Source organism: Neocloeon triangulifer, unplaced genomic scaffold (genome assembly GCF_031216515.1).
Source record: "Neocloeon triangulifer isolate White Clay Creek 2 clone unplaced genomic scaffold, ASM3121651v1 ptg000001l, whole genome shotgun sequence".
In the NCBI taxonomy this organism is placed as follows: Eukaryota; Metazoa; Arthropoda; class Insecta; order Ephemeroptera; family Baetidae; genus Neocloeon; species Neocloeon triangulifer.
In genome coordinates, this window is record NW_026775544.1 from 3,116,541 (window position 1) to 3,137,925 (window position 21,385).

Here is a 21,385-nt window from a genome sequence, read left to right on the forward strand (position 1 = left end):
TTTGGATTAAAAATTTCTGATTTCTTCCCGTTTTATTCAAATTCAGCCTATGCAGCAGCTATGCAGTATAATTGTTATTATTTTTAATCATATTTATTAAAAGCAAAAGGTAGAATAGATTAAAACAGCAAATTGATTTGTAAATGACGCTCTTTTTCAATTTTGTTGAATTTTGCTTCATTAACTACAAAAATTTACTCGTTTTCCTAAATCCCTGCGTCTACTCGCAATTTGCGAAATGGATAGTGACTTTTTATTATAAAAGATATTTTCAGATAGAGATTTTCCTCATCAGGCTAATGCACCTCACCCTCCGCTTTCAATGTCCGAAAAAGTCCATCAATATTCTGATGAAAACGAGAAACGCTCGCGAAGAACATTCATTTTTTTCTCGACTCGGTGCTTTACGAGCGTATCAGTTTCTACCATTCAAATCCGAAATCGAAACCGAAGCAGTCGGCCGCTTAACGTGCCCCTTTACAACCAGCCCTCACGATAATAGCGAGCGAACATCTCGTCAGATTGCTCATGCCATGTGCAGGCAAAGTTTTATCGCACGTGCACTCAGGAAGAATAAATTATACTTAATAGAAAATCAATCGCGAACATGCAAGTCTGCATGCCAAAAATAATTGAATGTATAAATGCGATACAAAAACGAGCAGAGAGTGCGATCGAAGTTTTATTGCGCAGCACGAATTGACTGGCATTCGTCGCGTTTTTGACACTTCATTTCCCCCGACTTTGCATACTGACTGGCAGAGTTTTCACATTCGACTGAAATGAAAAGCGTGTAGTTTGCGAAATTCGTTGACACGACACGCCGATTGATGCCAACGACAATAAGAAGATCTCTTCAAGCTTCAAGAAAGGAAGATGGAATATAATTCCATCCTGTAAGCAACCGCCAGTTTATTATTTTGAGAAATTAAATATTGTAAATATTAATTTATTATGACTGAATTTTTATTATTGCAATTTGCTGTATTAGAAGTTTTATTTTCTTGAATTAAATTTTTTAGATACGAGCAAAATATGTATCTATTTTTTATGCCTTGATATAATTTTCCTGGACAAAAAAGATCTTAAATAATGCAATTTCAAAAAATAACAAATGAAAGTAAACTAAGTAGAATAGTTATTTATTTAACAACTATATAGAGAAAAAAGATTAATCAATAGTTTATTTTCAAGAGAAAGAAACTACAAAACAGATTCTTTATCACTTTGTTATATTTTAAGTTTTAACATTATTTTTTTAAATATCCTAAACAAACGATTGTCAAATTCAAAAAGAGTTGCTACATTTTGCGCACTACAATAGCTGCGTTCAAAAAGTTATACCTCCGATTTTGGCCGAGCCCGTAAGCGTGCATCAGGTTGGGGCGGTTGAAAGGAAACGGGAAAGTAAATAAAATGGCCTGGAAATAAAGTTTCAAGCAAACCAATTTTATTGACTCAAGAAGTTTCACCGCGCTTATTTAAACTCTGGGGCAACTTTCCGCCGCATTTGCCGGCAATCACTCAATTGTGCCTTGGAGAATACGGTGCCCTATCTTTAAACTGGTGCGGAATTTGCTCAGCGCAGCAGAAGAGCAACTTTGGCCAGGAATATATAACATTCATCTAGAGAGATGAGTTTTCTCTCTTGTTGCTCCATTTTGGCCCGAACTCTCTATTTTTCATCAGTGTGTCAAAACTCGCATGAAAGCTAAATTCGGTGGTCACAAACATTTTTATGGCGTTCAAAATGGGCATTCGGTGTTTTCCGAGTGACACCGGCTCGTAAATCTTCCATGAACTGACATGAACCGCTCACTCTCGGCATTATTTTTTTTTAAATTCCTGTCAGTCTCTCGCGTTTTAATTTGTCACCGGAATCCCATAAATATTCATGGGATGATTTTTATTTTTTCCATTATTTTTCTCTCAACAGCCGCTGCTCATAAATCCCGGCCTATCTCGTGTGCGAATAAATTACCAGTGATTGCAAGCTGGTGTTGAAATCCTGAGAGTTTGAAATCCAGCGCTGAGATATACGATTGATTTCATTCAGGCGCGCCGAAAGTAGTCTGACAGGGCCATTTATCAAATGCTAAATGCGCCGACTGGGTGGAGAATACGCTGGAAAAGTGGTTGATTTATCGCTCTTGGACTAGGAGGAAGTGTTTATTTATACTTTGCTTAGCACCAAATAAAAATCACCTCTAGACTTTTGGGCCCGGTCCAACTGCAATTAGAGCCGAAAACAGGAAACGCTGCAGCGACTTCTTGTGAGGCCCCGAGTCTAAATTTACTTAACAAATTGCTCTGCTCTGTCTGTCCGAGAGAGCGAAAGATGCAATCGTTTTTCAAAAATGGCCGCGCTGTTTTCCCGGCAAATTAACGCACGCAGCGATAAATTGTGCGGCGCATCAAGTAATGGCCGGCCATCCCTCTCGCGTCTTAAACTGCCGCGCTGAGACCCATTATGCTAATGACTGGCTCATTATTTTTATCTGTCCCTGATCTCATTGTTTCAAAGTTGGCCCGTTTTTCATCTCTCCCCCGGCAGAAAATGATCAGCGTGTTTGCGATGCCAACACACAGGGTCTGTGGGTGTGTCAGTTGAGTTTTTGCTGCCGGTGCACAACCACCCGTCCGCTTCTATCTCCAAGTTTGCCGTATCTGCAGCAATCTGCTGCACAATATTTGCATATATTTACAACTTGCAGCGCGTGGTGCATTTTAGATAAGGTGTTTCAATCCATATTCATAAATGGAAAAATGCAACTTGCAAATGAAAACCATCAAGGCCGGTGTTATAGTTATATTTTTTACGTTTTTTTTCGTTTTGCTGTTGGTGCACTAAAAGCATTTTTATTCTTCGTCTTCTACTTGCTGACGTGTGTTAAATGCAAATATTTTTTATTCCAGCTTGTTATCATGGAATGGAAAATGAGCGTTTTCTCTCACATACTCTTTGCTAGAACTATTATGTCTGATTCTTTCTGTTTTCACATACCCCGCCCAAAATTGAAGATATCGATATGAGATTTTCACCACTTCACCATCTTAGTTAGAAAGCGACTTTCCTAAATTTTTGACTAAAAATTTTCAAAATTGCGGGTTTTACGGGACATTTTGGAAAAACAAAAAAACGTGATTATCTCAGCTTCTAGTGGTCGTAGAACAATTTTCCGGGTACGGCTGAACTCGTCTTAGCAAGTTCTACAACTTTGCTGTTGAATGTAAAATTTTAGGTCAAAGGTCAAGGTCATTTTTGGTGACCTGAACTTTTCAAACTCAAATTTGAAAATGTGCTACATGATGAAAATCATTTTTGAGATTGCCATTCGATTCATCATGAAATTTTACGTATTATATGTCAAAATTGCGATGTTGATATTTTTAGTTTAATTTAAATAAAAATAAGAATATTAAAAAACGTGGTTTTTCGCACCTCGGCAGGCAGTGTCAACAATATAATCGTCTGTAACTTTTGTTCTGATGATTTTAGGTACAAAGTGGTTACGACCAAAGTTAATCTCCACGTCAAGACCAATCGATTGGTGTATATGTCAATGACCTTTAGTGACCTTGAGGTCAAAGGTCACCCAGGTCGGTGACCTGGGGTCACACGACCTAAATGTGTGATACGTACTTAGAAAGGTCTTGTCAAGAGGATAATTTTAGTCACCAAGTTTTTTACTTTACGTCTACTACAAATCGAATAATTATAATTTTTCCTAATTAAACGCAGAAGTTTGGGTAAAATTTATTGGATTTTAGAGATTACTCGCTTTGTGGTAGACGTAAAGTAAAAAACTTGGTGACTAAAATTATCCTCTTGACAAGACCTTTCTAAGTACGTATCACACATTTAGGTCGTGTGACCCCAGGTCACCGACCTGGGTGACCTTTGACCCCAAGGTCACTAAAGGTCATTGACATATACACCAATCGATTGGTCTTGACGTGGAGATTAACTTTGGTCGTAACCACTTTGTACCTAAAATCATCAGAACAAAAGTTACAGACGATTATATTGTTGACACTGCCTGCCGAGGTGCGAAAAACCACGTTTTTTAATATTCTTATTTTTATTTAAATTAAACTAAAAATATCAACATCGCAATTTTGACATATAATACGTAAAATTTCATGATGAATCGAATGGCAATCTCAAAAATGATTTTCATCATGCAGCACATTTTCAAATTTGAGTTTGAAAAGTTCAGGTCACCAAAAATGACCTTGACCTTTGACCTAAAATTTTACATTCAACAGCAAAGTTGTAGAACTTGCTAAGACGAGTTCAGCCGTACCCGGAAAATTGTTCTACGACCACTAGAAGCTGAGATAATCACGTTTTTTTGTTTTTCCAAAATGTCCCGTAAAACCCGCAATTTTGAAAATTTTTAGTCAAAAATTTAGGAAAGTCGCTTTCTAACTAAGATGGTGAAGTGGTGAAAATCTCATATCGATATCTTCAACTTTGGGCGGGGTATGTGAAAACAGAAAGAATCTTTCTTATGGTATAAAGTTATCTTTTCACCCGTATTGGAAATACAAATCACTTCTTATCCAATCAAGTATATTATAATTTATAATATTTTTTTAAATTGTTTGAAGAATTTCAGTTGCATTTATTTTTCAAGTTACCAATATTTTAACTTATTAGTAATAAATGTACAAAGTTATTACTTACGTTTTGATTAAATTAATTAATAATTTAAAAAAAATAGCAAAGAAAATATAAAAATTAATGAAAGAGAATCAATTGAAAAAAAAATTAAACTGATTTTGACTAATACTAGAATTTATGGTATAACCATTCAGTGCTATGGACAATTCTCCAACTCAATTACTTGTGCATCACAGATAAATTTTAGCCGTAAATTACAGTCTTTGTGCGCTGCGAGCAGTTGTTTAATGCCTCCTCTCGCGAAAGTTAAGACAGTTAGCAGCGTATAATGTTGAACTCGGTGTCTTTGGCAGCCATTACTCAGCACAAGATAAGTTCTGTATTATGTGCGGCAGCCACTACTTCGTGCTCCTCAGCCCAAGCTGCGTTTGGTACTCTTTGACTACAACAATAATTCCTCGACCGACGGCCGTATAAATCCAGCAAGTGCCAAAGCGGTGCTTGAAAAGCGCCCGGAGCACTACAGTGTAAGGGTGAAATTGTCTTTTCCTCCACACATAATCGCATTAGCACCGAGTGAAATATGTCGGTGCATGTTTTTATCAGATGCGTGTGTGTTTATCCCGCAAAACGAGAGCATGGTCGAGATAAAGCCGCTTTAATTTACACGAATCGCTTGCAAAAACATAATTCATAGTGTTATCTTTCTTGGCCCTAGCAACCGAACAAATTTCCATCATGCACGTCCTGTGTGCGGTCGAAACTCGTCAGCAAATTGCGATTCCGTTAGCTGCAACAACAGCGAAAATCATCATCCATCAGTCTATGCACGCCTTTGAAGTCGCGTTTCCGCCGCAAGAGCACGCACAGCAGTCTGTCTCTTGGTGCAAATCCCTGCATGAGCGTTAACAAACCGCAGCTGGAAAATAGATCACGGCAGGCGACTGAGCGAGCTGCTCGTTGATGGTGTGCGGATCCGCCGGCAACTTGTGTTTTCCTTTAATCTAAATATTTATTTTGACAAGCTTCTACTATATAGCTGGAGGAGCAGCAGGGACAGAGAGGATGTAATCCCTAGGGTTATATTCCTTGATTCTCTTCAGAGAGAGGAACTTGCAAGAAGATCAAACTGGGAGCCTCGTCGATTGAGTTAGCGCCATTGAAATTTTAATCAAGCCCGAGTGCCCTGCCTAGCCGAGAGACCCTTTTTCTTTAATTTTATTAAGATCTCTGGTAGATAATCGCGCCTAGCCGGCTGTTTAATTAAGCCGGAGTTATGTCTGACCAAGTCTGCCGGCGTCAGCAGCAAACCCCAGGCCTTTCTCTCACCCGGTACATCAAAGTTCGTTGCCATGTGGGTCACCATAGTTGATTCAGAAAAACTTTTAAGCTGAAATTTAAAAAAAAAAATTAATTTTTATATTACATAACTTAATTTTTTTAATTTTTATAATTTGTTTTTTATTTATAAATTTATATTATTTAAATTTTAAATTATATTGAGGTGTATATAATATATACACAATGTAAGTACAGCTCTGAAGTATTTTTTATTAGGCTTACAATTAATTGCGTTTTTTTTTATCTCCATATAACAACATATTTTCATGATGATAGTATAAAATTATTGTTAAATGATATAATTATTCGACATAGTCGACACTTCTCAGCTGAAGCTTTATGTGTGTAAATAAGAAGATACAATATTAATTTATTAATATTTTAATTTATTTATTTATTAAACCCATCCGGGTACAACTTTTGAAACATTCATACATATATAATGTATGAAGATTAAAATAATAATTACTTTTTTATTTCACTTTTTTTACTTTATTTATATCTTCCACGTTGTTGAGATTTATATTAATTTATTACTATTGAGGGAAATGCAATTTTTAATGAATTATGTGAGTTGATATTTGACACACTAACTATATTGAGTGGTAGTTTATAAGAGTATTAATTTTTCTTTCCTAATTTACCATTTTCTAATTGAGATTGTAAATCTCTGCCGAAATTGAAATAACTACAGAATTATTCAAAAATTATAGACGAAAACTAAAAAAATTTAAGAGGGGTAAAATTGCTTAAAATCTTCAGTGAATGTTTCTCTTTAAATTTTGCTCCCAACTTTCTGTTTTGGTTACTTTCAGACAAATTTAGGAGCCCATGTAGTTGCTCATGGAAATATCCTCTAATTGGATTTGCCTGCGAACAACAAGGCGAGAAGGAAGGTGTCGTCCTCGAGCAGAACTTATCAACATCATCAGCTACGCAAACAGGACGCACCGCAGGAAATTCGACGACGACTTGCGTGTTGTTATCCTTCGCAAAATGCGAGCCTGATTATTAGGTTATCGTTTGAAATTCCATTCTCGCCTCCGGGGCTGCTCTTCTAGCTCGCGTGCAAATTTACGACCACCCCTGCCGGTGGCATTTCGCCGCTCCCGCCTTTATTCTCTCTCTGGCGCGTTATTTTTTTTCGGGGTGTCTGGCGCGTTTTTATTGATTCCGATGAATAATGAAGCGTGAAAGTAATTTATGCTTCGGCTGTTAATGGCCTGGTAAACACGACGCTGCGGAATCAACAGCTCGCAGCCCTGAAATGACCGCGCGTGTAAAAGCAAAGTGAAATCCGCACTTTTATGTTGCCGCCGATTTAATTTGATCACTTTAAACAGGACGTATACACAAAGCTGAATAGAAAGAGCAATATAGTTTTAGTTTTGTTGAAAATGTGGGTTTGTTGTTGCGGCTTAAAACAAACCAGAATACAGAAGCACGCTGATTTACAACAAATGAGAAAGGAGCTTTCAATATCATTATTATAATCTATAAAATAACAATCACATATTTGTAAAATAGACACGACCCTTTGAATCTGAATTCAAAATTTGAACTTCATTTTTACAAAGTTCCTGAAATTTTTAAAGTAGATTTTTAAGATGGAATTTGCTGTTTATCTCGTCTAAAAATTAGGGTTTCACCATCACCAATGAAAAAAATTGTGGGAATAAATCAGATTTACAAAGTTTAAAAATTTTTAAGATTTCAGTAAAAACGAGCAGTTAATATATTTTGAAGTTTGGTGTTAAAAAAATATATATATTTAGTGTAAATACTCATATAATCTCCTTACATTATTATTATTATAGTAAAATAAAAACATTTAATATTTAAAAAGTTTAATTTAAATTATTATTTCACATTTTAATTTTTTTTCCTTCTTTATATTATGTTAACATGGGACTAAGATATTTAGAATTAAAATAATTGTTTAACTTAATAATACTTATAAAAAACCCTAAACTACTTCCATAGTCAATTATAGTTATTGTTAGATACAAGACGCAAGTTGCATGGTTTCTTTTTCCAGAGTCTCTATCAAGAAAAGTTGATTTATATGTATATATTAAAAAAAAAATAGATTTCAAAAAATCAATGTTATTAGTGGACTCTCTTTAGAAGAGTAAAGGACACTGTTGCTTAATTTTTTAACTTCAATTCAAATTTTCGCCTAAATCTTATTGTGAATTGCTGAAGCATTTCTTTGCTCGCGCTGATTATGCATAGGTAATTATTAACTAGAAGTATATTATACTGTATGTAAAAGTAGGTAGACCCCTAACATAACAATGAACGTCAATAAAAATTTAGCTGAAAAAAAATCAGTATGAACTTTCAATAACAGCCCTTGCGGCATTGCAAGTCTCAAACTCTCGTTAAAATTCGAGCTTAATCCGAGCAAAACGTCGTCACAAAGTTTGCCGAGGCATTAGGCAATATCAACCCTTCAAAGTTGAAAGGCGCGCGTGCGAACGAACCGGCAGAGCAGAGAAAGTTTCGAAAAGAAAGACTTCTCGCCACAGCATCATTGGAACACGCCACTACTCTCGCGCGTTATCACATATTCGCAAAGAAGAGAGCGTGTTTAACTTTGGCCGAAATTATAGCGGCGGCCAAGTTTAGGCAAAGTAGAGAAGTGTGTGCTCAGCAAGCTAACCGCGAGAGAGTACCATTTTGCTCTCACTCCTGGTGATTTACCGAGAGTGGGCGGAAGGAAAAAGCCGCGGACCAATTTCGCCGCATAAATCCTCAGAATTATATCTCGGGTCAGCAAGTTTTAATAAGCTTGTAATCCGACCAGAAAAGCATCTGCCGCCGGTAATAAGTTTTTGATCAAGAAGACCCTCAGCAAGAATAATTATTTCGGGAGCTGCAGGTGCCATTTTCCGAGCCGGGCTAGCTGCTTTTCTCGAGATGAGTTATGTGGCAGATTTATTTCCGCCTCAGCTGCATCTTGGGGGCAATTTCAGGCTCTCCTTCTCTCTGACCATTGTCTACTCAAGATAATGGTCCCGGCCCGAATCAATACTTTATGCATCGCCCCCGATATCAGCGGCGGCGAGACGCTTTTAAGCTCTCGAGTTGGTACTTTCCGCGACTTGTTCTCCTCTGATAGTGGGAAACTTTGCCAGAGAACTTTTGCAGGGGGGCCAAAACGGCACTTCCTTGCAGGATTTTAATTTCAAGAGCTTTTATGGTGTTTCGAGTTGAAAAGCACCCCTTTACCCTCGGAAATCTTAATTAAGGCAGATCCAGTATCTTTTAATTTAACAAATGTGAAACTCGCGCCTCTTTGTAATTAAATTAATTTGCTATAAAATGTAAGTGGGTGTCAGCAATTCTCCTGAAGAAAGCAAAATTTGCTCATTTTGAATTGGATGTTCCATAGCATGGTGATTTTAATTCTTACAAGACATACATTTATAAAAAAAATTATATATTTAAATATCTTGATTTTCAAAATTACCTGAAAAAGAAAGAATGTTAAAGTCACATTTTTTTTTATCATACTGAATAGGCTGATTTTAATTTTTATCGTTATATTTGTGACCACTTTAAATAAACTGTATTTTAAAGACAAGTTTTACAAATTTATATGTTGTTTATTTTTTAATTGAATTAAAATTAACCTATCAGTCTTAAAAAGCTTCCAATATCACTTCATGAAGCATCCAGTATAATACAATTAATTTTCTCACAAGATTCAATTTTCTAGTCAATCAAAATAGTCTCGAGATCGCGAAGAGCACCGAGTTAACGCGCAGTTTCAATTAATTAATTATCTCGCAGGGAATGAAATTATTAAGCGTCGATCGGCGAATGACGTCACACACCACTAGGAGGAATATATGCAAAGCCGCCGGCGCCGATTTGCGTAATAAGCCTTCTTCTCCGAAGTGGCAGGCAGGCAGGTGTTTTGTCATCGAAGAGAGAGGAGACTAATTTTCGTCTGGGGAACACTCAAGACCCGTCACAAGAGCAGATCATGAATGGAGCCAATATCCCCCGATTAAACTGGAGCGCATTGCTGATTTAGTCGCGCAGCTGCTGCTGCAACGAGCAATCTTCCAAATTGAATAACTAATCGTCTGCTTGTGCTGGGATGAGAGAGAAAGACGCGGCAGGCGATATAGACCGGGGCTTTATCGGAAAGACGCCAGCGACGACGGCACTCCAGCAGCTCTCATCGCTCCCGCTAATCAAAGGAGACCGTTCATTGGAAGTAATTAAATTGTAAAATGAGAATGAGAAAACCATTTATTGGTTGTTTTGTTGTGGATGAGATACTTTTTCAGACCAATATTCCTAGCCGCTGTTTTGTTGGAATAATTAAAGTTTAATTAGTTTCTTCTTTGAGGATTATATTTATTTCCATATAAAATAATTATATTTATTTTCATATAAATATAAAAATGTATTAAATTAATTAAAAAGTATATATATTAAAATATTTTGTTTTCAATTAGTGTACTATGTAAAATTCAATTTTATAGATTTGAAACTAAATTTCCAGTTGCCATTTTTCTTATTAAGTTAATTTAATGAAAAATAAAAAATATTAGATCTTCTTTATTGCACACGACATTAGATAGGGTTGCAGAACGTAAAGAAAAGTGATCGAGCCATTTATTTTTGAATATCAACAAACCTTTTTTAATGAGGAAAATATCCCGTTTTCCTTCACTCCATGAACGTCTCCTTGAGTTCCAAAATTGAGATGTATAAATTTTCATTCGTCCGCATTGGTATCAAAATTCAGAGTTCAATTTAGTTAGGCCAGGTGTGCGTTGTAAAACAAGCACCCGAATGAGATTTTCTGGCCTGAACCCGCAGTGGACAAACTAACCAAACGGTTATAAAGTTTGGAGTTTGGTCTGGCCGGTTGTTGGCGACACCTGGCGCTGCAGGGAAAACCACACGCGTTTGCGTTTGGCGACCATGCGTCGGAGCAGAGCAGATTCGGCACTCTGGCAATCTAATTAGGCCTCGCAGCAGAACTCACTACTTGCTCAACTTGTTAGTCTTGACATTGTGTGTTGTGTAATTGAATGAATGACGTGTGTGCTCAGGATGCGAAACTTAATAAGCAGCTGACACATAGAGGAATTCGGGGGCTAACGCGATTTACATCCCAGCCGTGAAATTGCTAACTTATTCATGCTTCCCCGTGGCTGTTATCCGATGAAATATAATTGCAAGAGAGAGTGACTGAGAAGCACCCCCGACACATAGTAAATGGAACACGGAGAGAGAGGACAAAGAATACTTGGCATCAGCACTATCGATATTTTTTTAGCTCTCTCTGGTTCATAATAAAAGAAGAGTGGTGTCTGTGGCACACCTCGGTCTGTGCCCGACAATACCAGCGATGGACGACGGTGCACCGACTTTATTGCTCATCTGAATCAGCGTTTAGCAGAATAATTGAGCAGCCGAGCGTTGCTCCTCGAATTTTTATGCTTCGTCGAGTCTGCTCAACTTCCTTTCCTCTCCAGGCGTTCCCGAATTTTTTACTTAGAAACTTTGGCAATCTGTTTTTAATGGTTTCTGAGATGTTTTTATTTAATTCCAGGAAAGTTTTAAATACCTGGAGTTAAAATTAGTAATTTCAAACATTTGAAAATTCTATTCTCTGAAAATGTGACTTTTACAATATTTAGAGAAACATGAAACTTTTTTTTTCATTCTTTTTACTATTTCCCGTTTCTTTGTGGAAGTGAAATTTTATTGTAAGTGTTAATCAGGATGTAAATTCAAATAGAAATTAAGATTCTTTTGGTGAAGAAAAAAAATTTTATACAATATAATTTCTAAAACGTAAAGTTTGGAATTTTGTATTTTCTTCATTGTTTTACATTTTTCTTAAAAAACATTTCACTTAAATTTTTATCCCGGCATTATTCACAGTACTTGGATTCAATATTGTTTGCGAGCGGGATTGATGTTTAGATTCTGCTCTTTCCTTCCTGGGTCGCGATAAATTTTGCATGTAGCTTTCCAGGCACGGCCGCGCTTTTATTTCATTCTCAAAAAGGATCCAAGAGCCGAAAAATGTCCCTTGAGAATGCCTGCCCGTTTTGTTTATGAATCGCGTTTGCACAGCAAGGTTTTTTTTATAAATATACTGCTATGGATAAAATCTTTCTTTCTTTCACGGTATAATTTCACGAAGAGGAAAGTTGCAAGTTAAAAGCAAAGTTTACAAAGATTCACCTCCGATCAGAAAAGTGCGGCCACAACAACAAGTGAGCCATAAATAAGGAATCGGCCTGCAACTAAAGACGTTGAAAACAAAAGAAATGGACTGATGAAAGAAAGTTGGAGCGAAAACAATTGATCCCCAAGCTGCTGCCCTGCCTACAGGGGAGAAAATTATTGCCTCTATCTAGCTGCAGAACGCAGCGCCGTAAGGCACAAATAATTGGGTGTCATATTTTCCAGATCTCACGGGATTGCCAGTTATACCGGACGGCGGCGCCGAATCCTGCCGACAACAGGTGAAGCAATTAGCAGAAGGATAACTTATTTCGCAAGGAGAGGCCCCATTTTGAGAAAAGGGGAGAGTGTTTCACTTCGATTTCGCAGAAAAAGACAAAGTTTCTTTCGTATTTTGGAATTTAAGCACCAGTGAGGTCACGCTATCTTACAAATCATTATGAGCTTGCTGATTTGAATTTAATGTCGGCTTTTCCTCAATGGGTATTTGGCGTTGTTTATTGTTAAAAAAATTATCCTACTATAAACAACTCACAAAACCCATCCACGAAAAACCGACTTAAATTCAAAACTCCCCTCAGTCGTGTGATTAATTCTACTACAACATTATGAGCTTATTTGATAATGTTGAACAACAAATGAACAAATATTTTACAAAACATTTCCCCATATAAAATGAATAAACATTCTATTACTTGGTTATGTGCACGAAACCAGACATCAACATAATTTTACATAAAATTAATTTTCAATGAAAAGAAAAATAAAACAGATCTTTTTACCAATAACTGTTACAATTTAAGTTTAAAAAATTTTTGATTAAAAATAAATAAATAAAATATAATAATATGCCCAATAATGTCATTTTAAAATTTAAATTAAATATGTATGACACATTTTTATTACAACAATAATAATTTTTTATGCAAAACGTTTTTTTAAAATCACATGTGTTCTGTAGCTTATTTTATTGAATTCTTTGAAATTCATAATAACGGCCATTATTTTCCTTAAATAATTTTTTGCTAAAAATCTGCATATTTGATATAACTGAGGTTGTAAATCAGCCAAACAGCATTTCACGCAAATAAAAACAAAGGCTCCGCACTTTTATTTATGGTGAGCTGTCAAGTCTGCAAATAATCATAAAAACCACGCCATTCTTTTCTTACTTGCAGCGGTGCATGACCTGAAATAACTTTTCTCGCGGTCGGCGGTGCCTTTTTCGCTCCTGTCATTCGAGCAGAATAAAAAGCCTTTTAACAGTCGGAACTCGCGCTGAGAGAGGAGCATTCTCTGTGGCATGCTAATGTGTTCTAAATTGCTGCTGACCCCGCACACAAAGTTGAAACACGGAGGAGTGCAAAAGAGGCACCGCTGTGTTTATTTTACTCTTCTTGCAGTGGTGGACAGTCTGCTGTGTTCTACACCAAAGTTCCTCTTGTTTACCGCGCTGCCGAATCAATCTCGGGCTGTTGAATCGCCGGGCAGACCGACCGTGCACTTTTGCCGCCGCCACATCGATCCGTCCGGAAAGGCGGAAACAACGTAGCGCTGCGTGCGAAAATTATTTATGCGATGCTCGCAACATCACTCTGGGATTCTCCTGACTTTTTCTATCCAGAAATTAACTTCTTATTTTCTATGATCCATCCAGTTTTCTTCTTCAAAAGTTTCCTTCCTACGTTTTTGATCCTCCAAAATTTATTCAAATTCTAAAAAACGAAAAAACCAAAAAAATATCCACTATAAATCTCATTCCCATATCATCCAAGCAGACTAAAGTATTCCAACAAACAGCAGTAAATTCAGCGATTAAAATGTGCCGTGTTTATGCACACGCGCTCTCGGGATTTGCCGTTGATTAATTTCACTCCCCCTTTTGTTTTTTGCATCCTTTGTCCGGGGATGTAAATTGCGTCGGCAAAATCACAAATACAAATACGCGTGTGTGCGCAAATGTGAATTTATATATTTGCTTTCGGCATTTAAGCCAAAAAAGAGACACAAAATTAATTCAAAACGTTCTGCGGATGTTTTTGATCCGCCGCTAAAAAATTGTTAAAGGAAATGAAAGTCGGTGGGTTGAGTTTTATATAACACGGCCAATGGATTCATCAAAGAGCGTTAAAAGTTTAATGAAATGTGCTTCTCGGAATTTCCAAATCGAATTGAATCGCGCTCAAATCCTTTTTTACGACTCAGGCTAATCCCTTTATTGCGTGCGACGCCGTACACATAAAAGATAAAAGTCGCGTAATCATCGACAGACCCTGCCAAACACAATTCGCTCGTTTCAAAGGAAGCCTTAATTAACTCTTCCACGCACAACTGGTTAGCGGAAACTTTTTTTTATTCAAAGTGATTGCTTTTCAATCTCATTTTAAAATCCAAGAACAAGAAGCATACATTTTGTTATTTTATTTATTTGCTCTTCCATAAGAAAAATTAAAAAATCATGACAATAAGACTTAAATATGTTGCGAGCATAAAATTAATATTTTTTCCCTATAGCTTCTTTGAGGGTTGCTATATTTGGCCACAAATGTATTAAAATCCACGTTTTTCAACATTCTTACTGGATATCATAAAATTTAAAAGTCATTCATTGTATTAGGTTGATCAAATGTCAGAAAGGATAAGGTGTTTTTGCATTTTATACTCACAATCAGTACCTTCCTCCCAATCTAGTTCTGCTACTAAAAATATCTTCAAAAGGAAATCATTAAGTTCCTTCCTAACCTAAGAATTTAGAAATCAGTGATTTTTTTTCTAATTTCCAAGCTTCTGACAATACCTCTTTGAATCCTTTAAAAAGGCTTTAAAGAAGCAACGGTGTACAGAGGAATTAAATATTTTTCAGCAGTTAATCATAGATGAAGTACCACAATCTGAATGATTTTTAATCCATTGTTTTATCCTTTTGCTTTTCTTTTAATAATTTCAATTTCAATTTTTAAAAATTAAATAAAATATCAACAAACCAAAGTAGTTTCAAATACTAAGACTGTCTTTAAAGTACTGTCATTTTTCCAGAACAGATTCATTTCCAACTGATGTCAAAATCAGTCGCATTCCCGTGGGCCACGAAAGTGCCCTTGAGGAGTCTCTCCAGAAAATAAGAGCTCTCTCTCTCTCTCTCACTCTCGCGTGTAGAAAAAAGGAAAAGTGAGTGCGAAGAAGAAGACAGCAGAAAGCAAGAGCGAAACCCGATAGCGTCTGACTGACTTCGAGAGACAGCTGGGCCGGGCAGGCGCGCAAATTTTCAATTTCACAGTGGAGAAAACGTGCCAAGCGAGTATCAAGTATCGCCGCGCGTCAAGATTTATCTGCGAAATGAAGTGGCAGGCAGAAAGGGGGGTCGCCGCGTTAAATTGTGTCTCTCGTTGTTTGACAGTTTCGCGGCCGACGAGACACAGCGTCCGTTTCTCAGCCGCAAAGTCCATCTCCTGCTTCACTCTCTTTTTGCGGCCACACTCATCATCTGCTAATTCTTTAAATGCGACTCAAAGAGCGACGTTCTTCAGCAGTAACATGTGCCGCGTCTTTCACTATTTGGAGAGCTCTAGAAAAAAAAGAGTCGGAAAAAGAAAGATACACGCTGCAGAAGACTATTTTCAGAAGAGTTAAAACTTAAAACTTACAGGCTGAATCGTCAACCTGAAGAATATTTTTGACTATATTATTATGAATTTGGCTCAAATTGTCATGAATTTTTACAAAACCAATCTGTATTTAGAAAATAACTAGGACATATGAATTAATCAGTTTTCCTCAACATAATTTAACACTTTCCCTTTTAAATTGCATTTTTTTTTTGCAGACAATGCTAAAATGTTGGATGAATGTATGAGTAATTTCAAATTGCGTTGTGGTATATTATACAATGTATACTTTTGTAATTTTTTCATCAACAAACTATCAGCACTTTTCTTGTTGGAACTGCTGAAGAAACTCTATGATTAATTGGAGACGAAAAGCTACACGCCCAAGATTACGATCAATTTTTCCTGCGCTAGATTAATGAAAAAGAGACGGCAAGAAACTAACTCGGTCTGAATAATGATTGCAAAAAACGCCTTCACGTTCTGCAAGCTTCATTAACTCTTTGGGCGAAAAACGGAGAAAAGTGGCGAAATCTTTAATTAATCATATTTCTTCCAAGCCAGTCAAGAAAAGAGGCCGCAAATATGCATAAAAAGTGCAACTCACGCCGACGAGAAAAAGTTGCTGAACGCTTTGAAAATTTCCAGAGACACGGCGGCAGAAAAAGGGGCCAGAAAAACGAGTAAGGAATCGTTGTTTGTTTTGATAAATGGTTTCGACGGTGTTGGCGTAATTATTGTTGTCGGTGCAGCCGTAAACAATAACACGGGGTGCGTTTTTTATTACCAAACTTGGGCCATTTTTCACGCAGCGGGCCACGATGAGTGTCAGGTGCGTGCGTGCACCTGACCGTTCACGCACGCAAATTGAAACAACGACCGTCCAAGCGTGCAGATTTTTCTTCTCGTGTTCACTCCACTGGAAAAGATACCCGATTTTTTTCTTAGCTAAAAAAATGCGTGGAGCAATTGTAGCGCAAGTTTCGGCTGCAACGGCACTTTTTGGAGACAAACGATGCCACTTTTTCCTCGACTGCGTCTGGGGTTTGCACATGGCTCCAAGAAAATTGGGCGTATAAAGGGCGCGTCAACGCGTTTTCCCCAGATTTCGGCTCACGATTTATGTTCCATATGAAGAGAGAAAACCTTCACATATTTATCAAAAATAGACGGCGAGGTACAAATACCGGGCTTTCCTGTTTTATTTTGATTTTGTTTTACTAATTTTTATAGAGAAACAAGATAAACCTAAATACTATGATTTTTCTATTTAATTATTGTTAAAAATTAAATGAAAGTAAATAAAAACAAATATTACTACATAATTGTATGATTAATAAATTTTAAAATTAAGGATAATGATTTTCACAAACTGTTTTTTAAGTATTTTAAATTACATTTGATAAATATATTGCAAAAAGTGAACTAATAGATTGAAGATTGAAATTTCTGTAAATATATAATTGTGGATTGATTCTAGTAGACAAGAACGTACTTAATTGATTTAATTGATTATCACTGCAATACATTTTTTTATAATAGAAATATCAGAAATATCTATATTTTCAAAGATTTTTTTTTAATATAATTGAAAATTCTCCCCTGTGGCTGGAGAGGCAAAAATATTCCTAAGCATATTTCTGCATTTTAAAATGTAGTAATTTAAAATTTGGCACTTCTCTTTATAATTTCTGCCTATTTAATTCTTTTCGCGAGTATTCTGGCCAGCATTTTTTTGTTACTGTGATATTTTTTAAGTGATATTTTTATGCTGAATATTCAGCACGTAGCAATGTTCCATAGAAAATGAATAAATAAACAATCCAGGCATAAGCTCTGACATTTCCAAGAACTCTAAATATCGATAGGGAAAATCAAGCTTTCATAGACAACCGATTTCGTTCCCTCCAGTACATTATTTGATCCAGAATAAAATTGACTCCGCAGAATCCCAAAAAGCTTCCTATTGTTTTCATATTTCCCATCAAATATTTATCCGACCAAATCCCAATCTAGCAATCTCCTTTGAGCTCTAGGATTTTTATTCCTTTTTTTTCGACGAAAAAAAATTACTTCTTGCAGCGTTTTATTCGATCGGTGAGCACAACTCACCCTTTTTATTTTGATTCAATTCCAGCTCGAGAGAACGAAATTTCAATTTTGCACGGGGTGTTCGGGGGGTAAGCTTGCATGGGTCATTTCACCCTCTGTCACAACAAGGGATTAGGACGGGTTCTTTCTTTTCCCGTGCAAAGCCTCGCCCGTCGTCGATTTGGTCCTGCAGCAGCTGGTGCATGCTGCGCCGCACTGCACACGGGCCGGGCACGTTGCCTACCTGCGGCCCCTGGCAGGCGACCCCTATCTCGCCTGCGGGTGGGTCACTTGTAAATTGGGCAAAGTGCGCGGGTCCATTCACTCTTGTGTAGATTAAATTGTCACTTTCGCCGTTGCAGCCGCTGCCGCTATCAATTTAATAGAAAAGGGCAGTCGCTCGGCTGACTTGCATTGTTATGTGTGATTGCAGCGGCCTCACAAACCAACGACCAGATAGCTTTATGTGAGCCTCCATATTGCTAACAGGTTGATGCACCACTGGATTAGAAGTAATATTATATTGAGAAATCCCTCGCAGCTGCCAAGCTTCTTCTCCCTTCCACTTTTAATCTCGCGCTTTATTATTTCCATTCAACTTAATTTACGTCGGTACTTCTTGCACACGGCGAGGTAATATTCTTTCTTTCTTCCTTAAAGGAGCAGTTTCCCAGTCAATAAAGAAGGAAAGTTTTCTTTTTTACGTTTTCTCCCCTTCCTTACCCGAGTAGGAAATTGAATTACAAATTGAAAATGGAGACCGTTAAAAGTGCATAAATATTTTTTCGGCTGATATCAAATTTGTGCACAAAGATTCGCTCTTGTCGTAAAACTTCTGCCTGCTCGCATAAAAAATTCACCGCTTTTCAAAACAAGTCACATACATCTCTGGAAAAATATTCCTACAGTGAAGAAGAGAAGGAAAATATGTTTTTCTCCGTTTTGTTGCGCAAAATTGTTCTGTGCCTCTGGAAAAAATATTGAAGAGAAAGAAGAAGGAGCAGAAAGAAGGTTCAGTATTTTTATTCTACAGAATGACAAATGAGAAAATTAGTGGACCACCAAGCTCTTATAATAATTAAATTCCGCTCTTGTTTTTAATCAAACAATTTGATTGTAAATTTGATTTGTCGGAGGTGGGAGTTTATTTAAAATTTTTCCCAAAGTAATTATTCCCACTGATGAAGACTGTAGGTCAGCCAACTGACTTTTTTTAGTAAAATCTTGATGATAATGCCAAACGTTTTGTCTGCTCTGCGGGGAGAAACATATTTTATTGTAACGTATTGTAATTCTAGAAGGATTTATATATTTTATATTTTGTTTCTATGCTTCGTGAAGTAGTTTTTGGTTCAATTCTTGATAGATTTAAATACCAAAGTAAGTTTCCTAATTAATGTAATTTTTTCCTTACATGATAATCAATCAAATGAAATTGAAATTTAGAAAAACTGCAAATCGATTTGCGCATTTTTTTTATAATCGGTTGAAAACTAATTAAAAAATTTTTGAGTACTCACCATGGTCGCCCTTTTTGTCGTCTGGTGAGCCGCAGTCGGCGGCGGCGGCCAGGTCGTCTTCGGCCGGCGACGCGGCCGCCTGTCTGGCCGTTTTCGGTTCGGGCTGCTGCTGTTTTTCTGAGTCGGCACAGCAGAGCAGATGCGTTGCGGCGCCGTTACTGGCGTTGTTGTTGAAGGTTTCTGGGGGGCCGGTGCTGACCATCATGCTTGCGTCTAGTGCGTCAGGTCAGGGCCACTGCATGTGCCCACTGGTCGCAGGGGCTGCTCGCCGCTCACCGCCGGTACCTGCACTGGCTGCCTCGCCGCCGCCGCCGCTGACCTGTCGCTCAAAGTGCGCGCGACGACGCCGCCAGAGCCATCCGAAAGCGGCGCCACCAACTGACGCCTCTGCCGAGTGCTGCTCGCGCCACACAGATGGGCTGCCCTGTATCAATTTTGACTCGCTTTAGAAATTTTCAGACTAATAGCATTAAAGTTAAAAATATTCAATAATAATAAACAATAAATAAAAATGTTTTCTCCTTAATAAATATATTTAATTAGATTTTTTTAATAGAATCTGTAAATTATTATTATCATTTTTTTTAAACTTTTGAAATACAATTTCATTGAAAAGTTAACAATGTGAGATGTTTCATGATATGATTGTAAATCAGTGATAATGTAAATAATTTAAAGGGCCTTGTGAAAACACGGCAAAGTTGATAACAATCATAACAATGATGCCATTGGTTTCTGGACATGCTTATTCATTGGTGTTTTAATTAAAAACTATAATGTGTGTTGAAATTGAATGGGAAACAAATTGTAAAAATAAATTATTTATATTTTTACTTCTCACACAACGAGCAAAATATTTGTCTGTGAATATTGTATGTATTTTAAAATCTTTAAAAAACGTGTATAAAATCAACAATTATTTTGTTTGAAGAAGTTGACACTCGAGGAGATGATCATGGAAGTGAAGAAAATCGGGCCTGTCCTCGTTGTAAAAATTGTTTTTATTCAATTTTATTCATGAGCCGTTTTATTTTTGAATAAAAACAATTTTTTACAACAGGACAAACCCGATTTTCTTCATTTCCATCAACAATTATTTACAATTAGAAAAATTTAGTAGAGCAGTTAAAAAAAAAGATTGCAAAAAATATCTAACAAAATGATATGTATATTGTAATAAAAAATTTAAAATTAAAGATGAATCTAGTAAAACTAATTTTTTTTTTTTAAATTTATGTTTTCAGTGGTTTTTAAGCAAAAATAAAAATCATGAAATTGGGCTGCATTGTTTTTTTCTTTTAATTCTCAGGAGCTTGAAAAATTCGCGTGTAAATTTGCATGAAATTTGCTTTGTCTCATATCGAACGCACGCTTTTCAATGCTAGACTGGTGATTATTTTAATGAATTGATTGTGCACAGCCGTATTATTCCTCTTAAAAAATCATGGCTGCGAAAGTTAAAATAATTTTTTTTTATCATTTTTATAATTTGTATTAGAGGATGTCAATTTAAACCTTAACATAATAAATTAGCAATTATCTCATCTAAATTGAGCGTAATTTTGATCTAATTATTAGTGGATAAGTTAGGAGAGTAAAGGAAACGCGTCAATTAGCAAATTATTAATTAACATGGACCATGAATGATCGACTCATGTTGCATGTGGCCATTTCCTCTCGCAATTAGTGTCAAATGCAATATTGCACATAGGGTATCGAGCAACGCAAGCTAGAAACAATAATGCAACATCTCCTTCGGTCGATACGTTCCTCCAATGACGTGATGCTTGAACAATTGCAATTCAATTAATATCCACCTCTCTCTTTATTGCTCTCGCACTTGAACAGAAATTATTCCCGTTGTGCTCCAACACGTGACGCTCCACTGAAAAGCTTTTGAAATTCGCAATTAGCGCAGTCTGGCCGTGCTAGAACGCTCTCAGTTAATTTAAAATTCCCTTTTGCATGCAAATATT

The 21,385-nt window shown here is 36.7% G+C and overlaps 1 protein-coding gene across 1 annotated transcript in view; it reads right to left on the reverse strand.

Annotated features, from left to right (window-relative positions):
• LOC132193999 (KH domain-containing, RNA-binding, signal transduction-associated protein 2-like) overlaps positions 1-21,385 on the reverse strand; it is a 125,408-nt gene that overhangs the window by 80,503 nt on the left and 23,520 nt on the right. The window contains exon 2 of the mRNA XM_059615059.1: positions 19,410-19,833. Within this exon, the coding sequence (XP_059471042.1) occupies positions 19,410-19,614 (205 nt within the window). The 5' untranslated portion in view covers positions 19,615-19,833. The remainder of the gene's footprint in view (positions 1-19,409; positions 19,834-21,385) is intronic.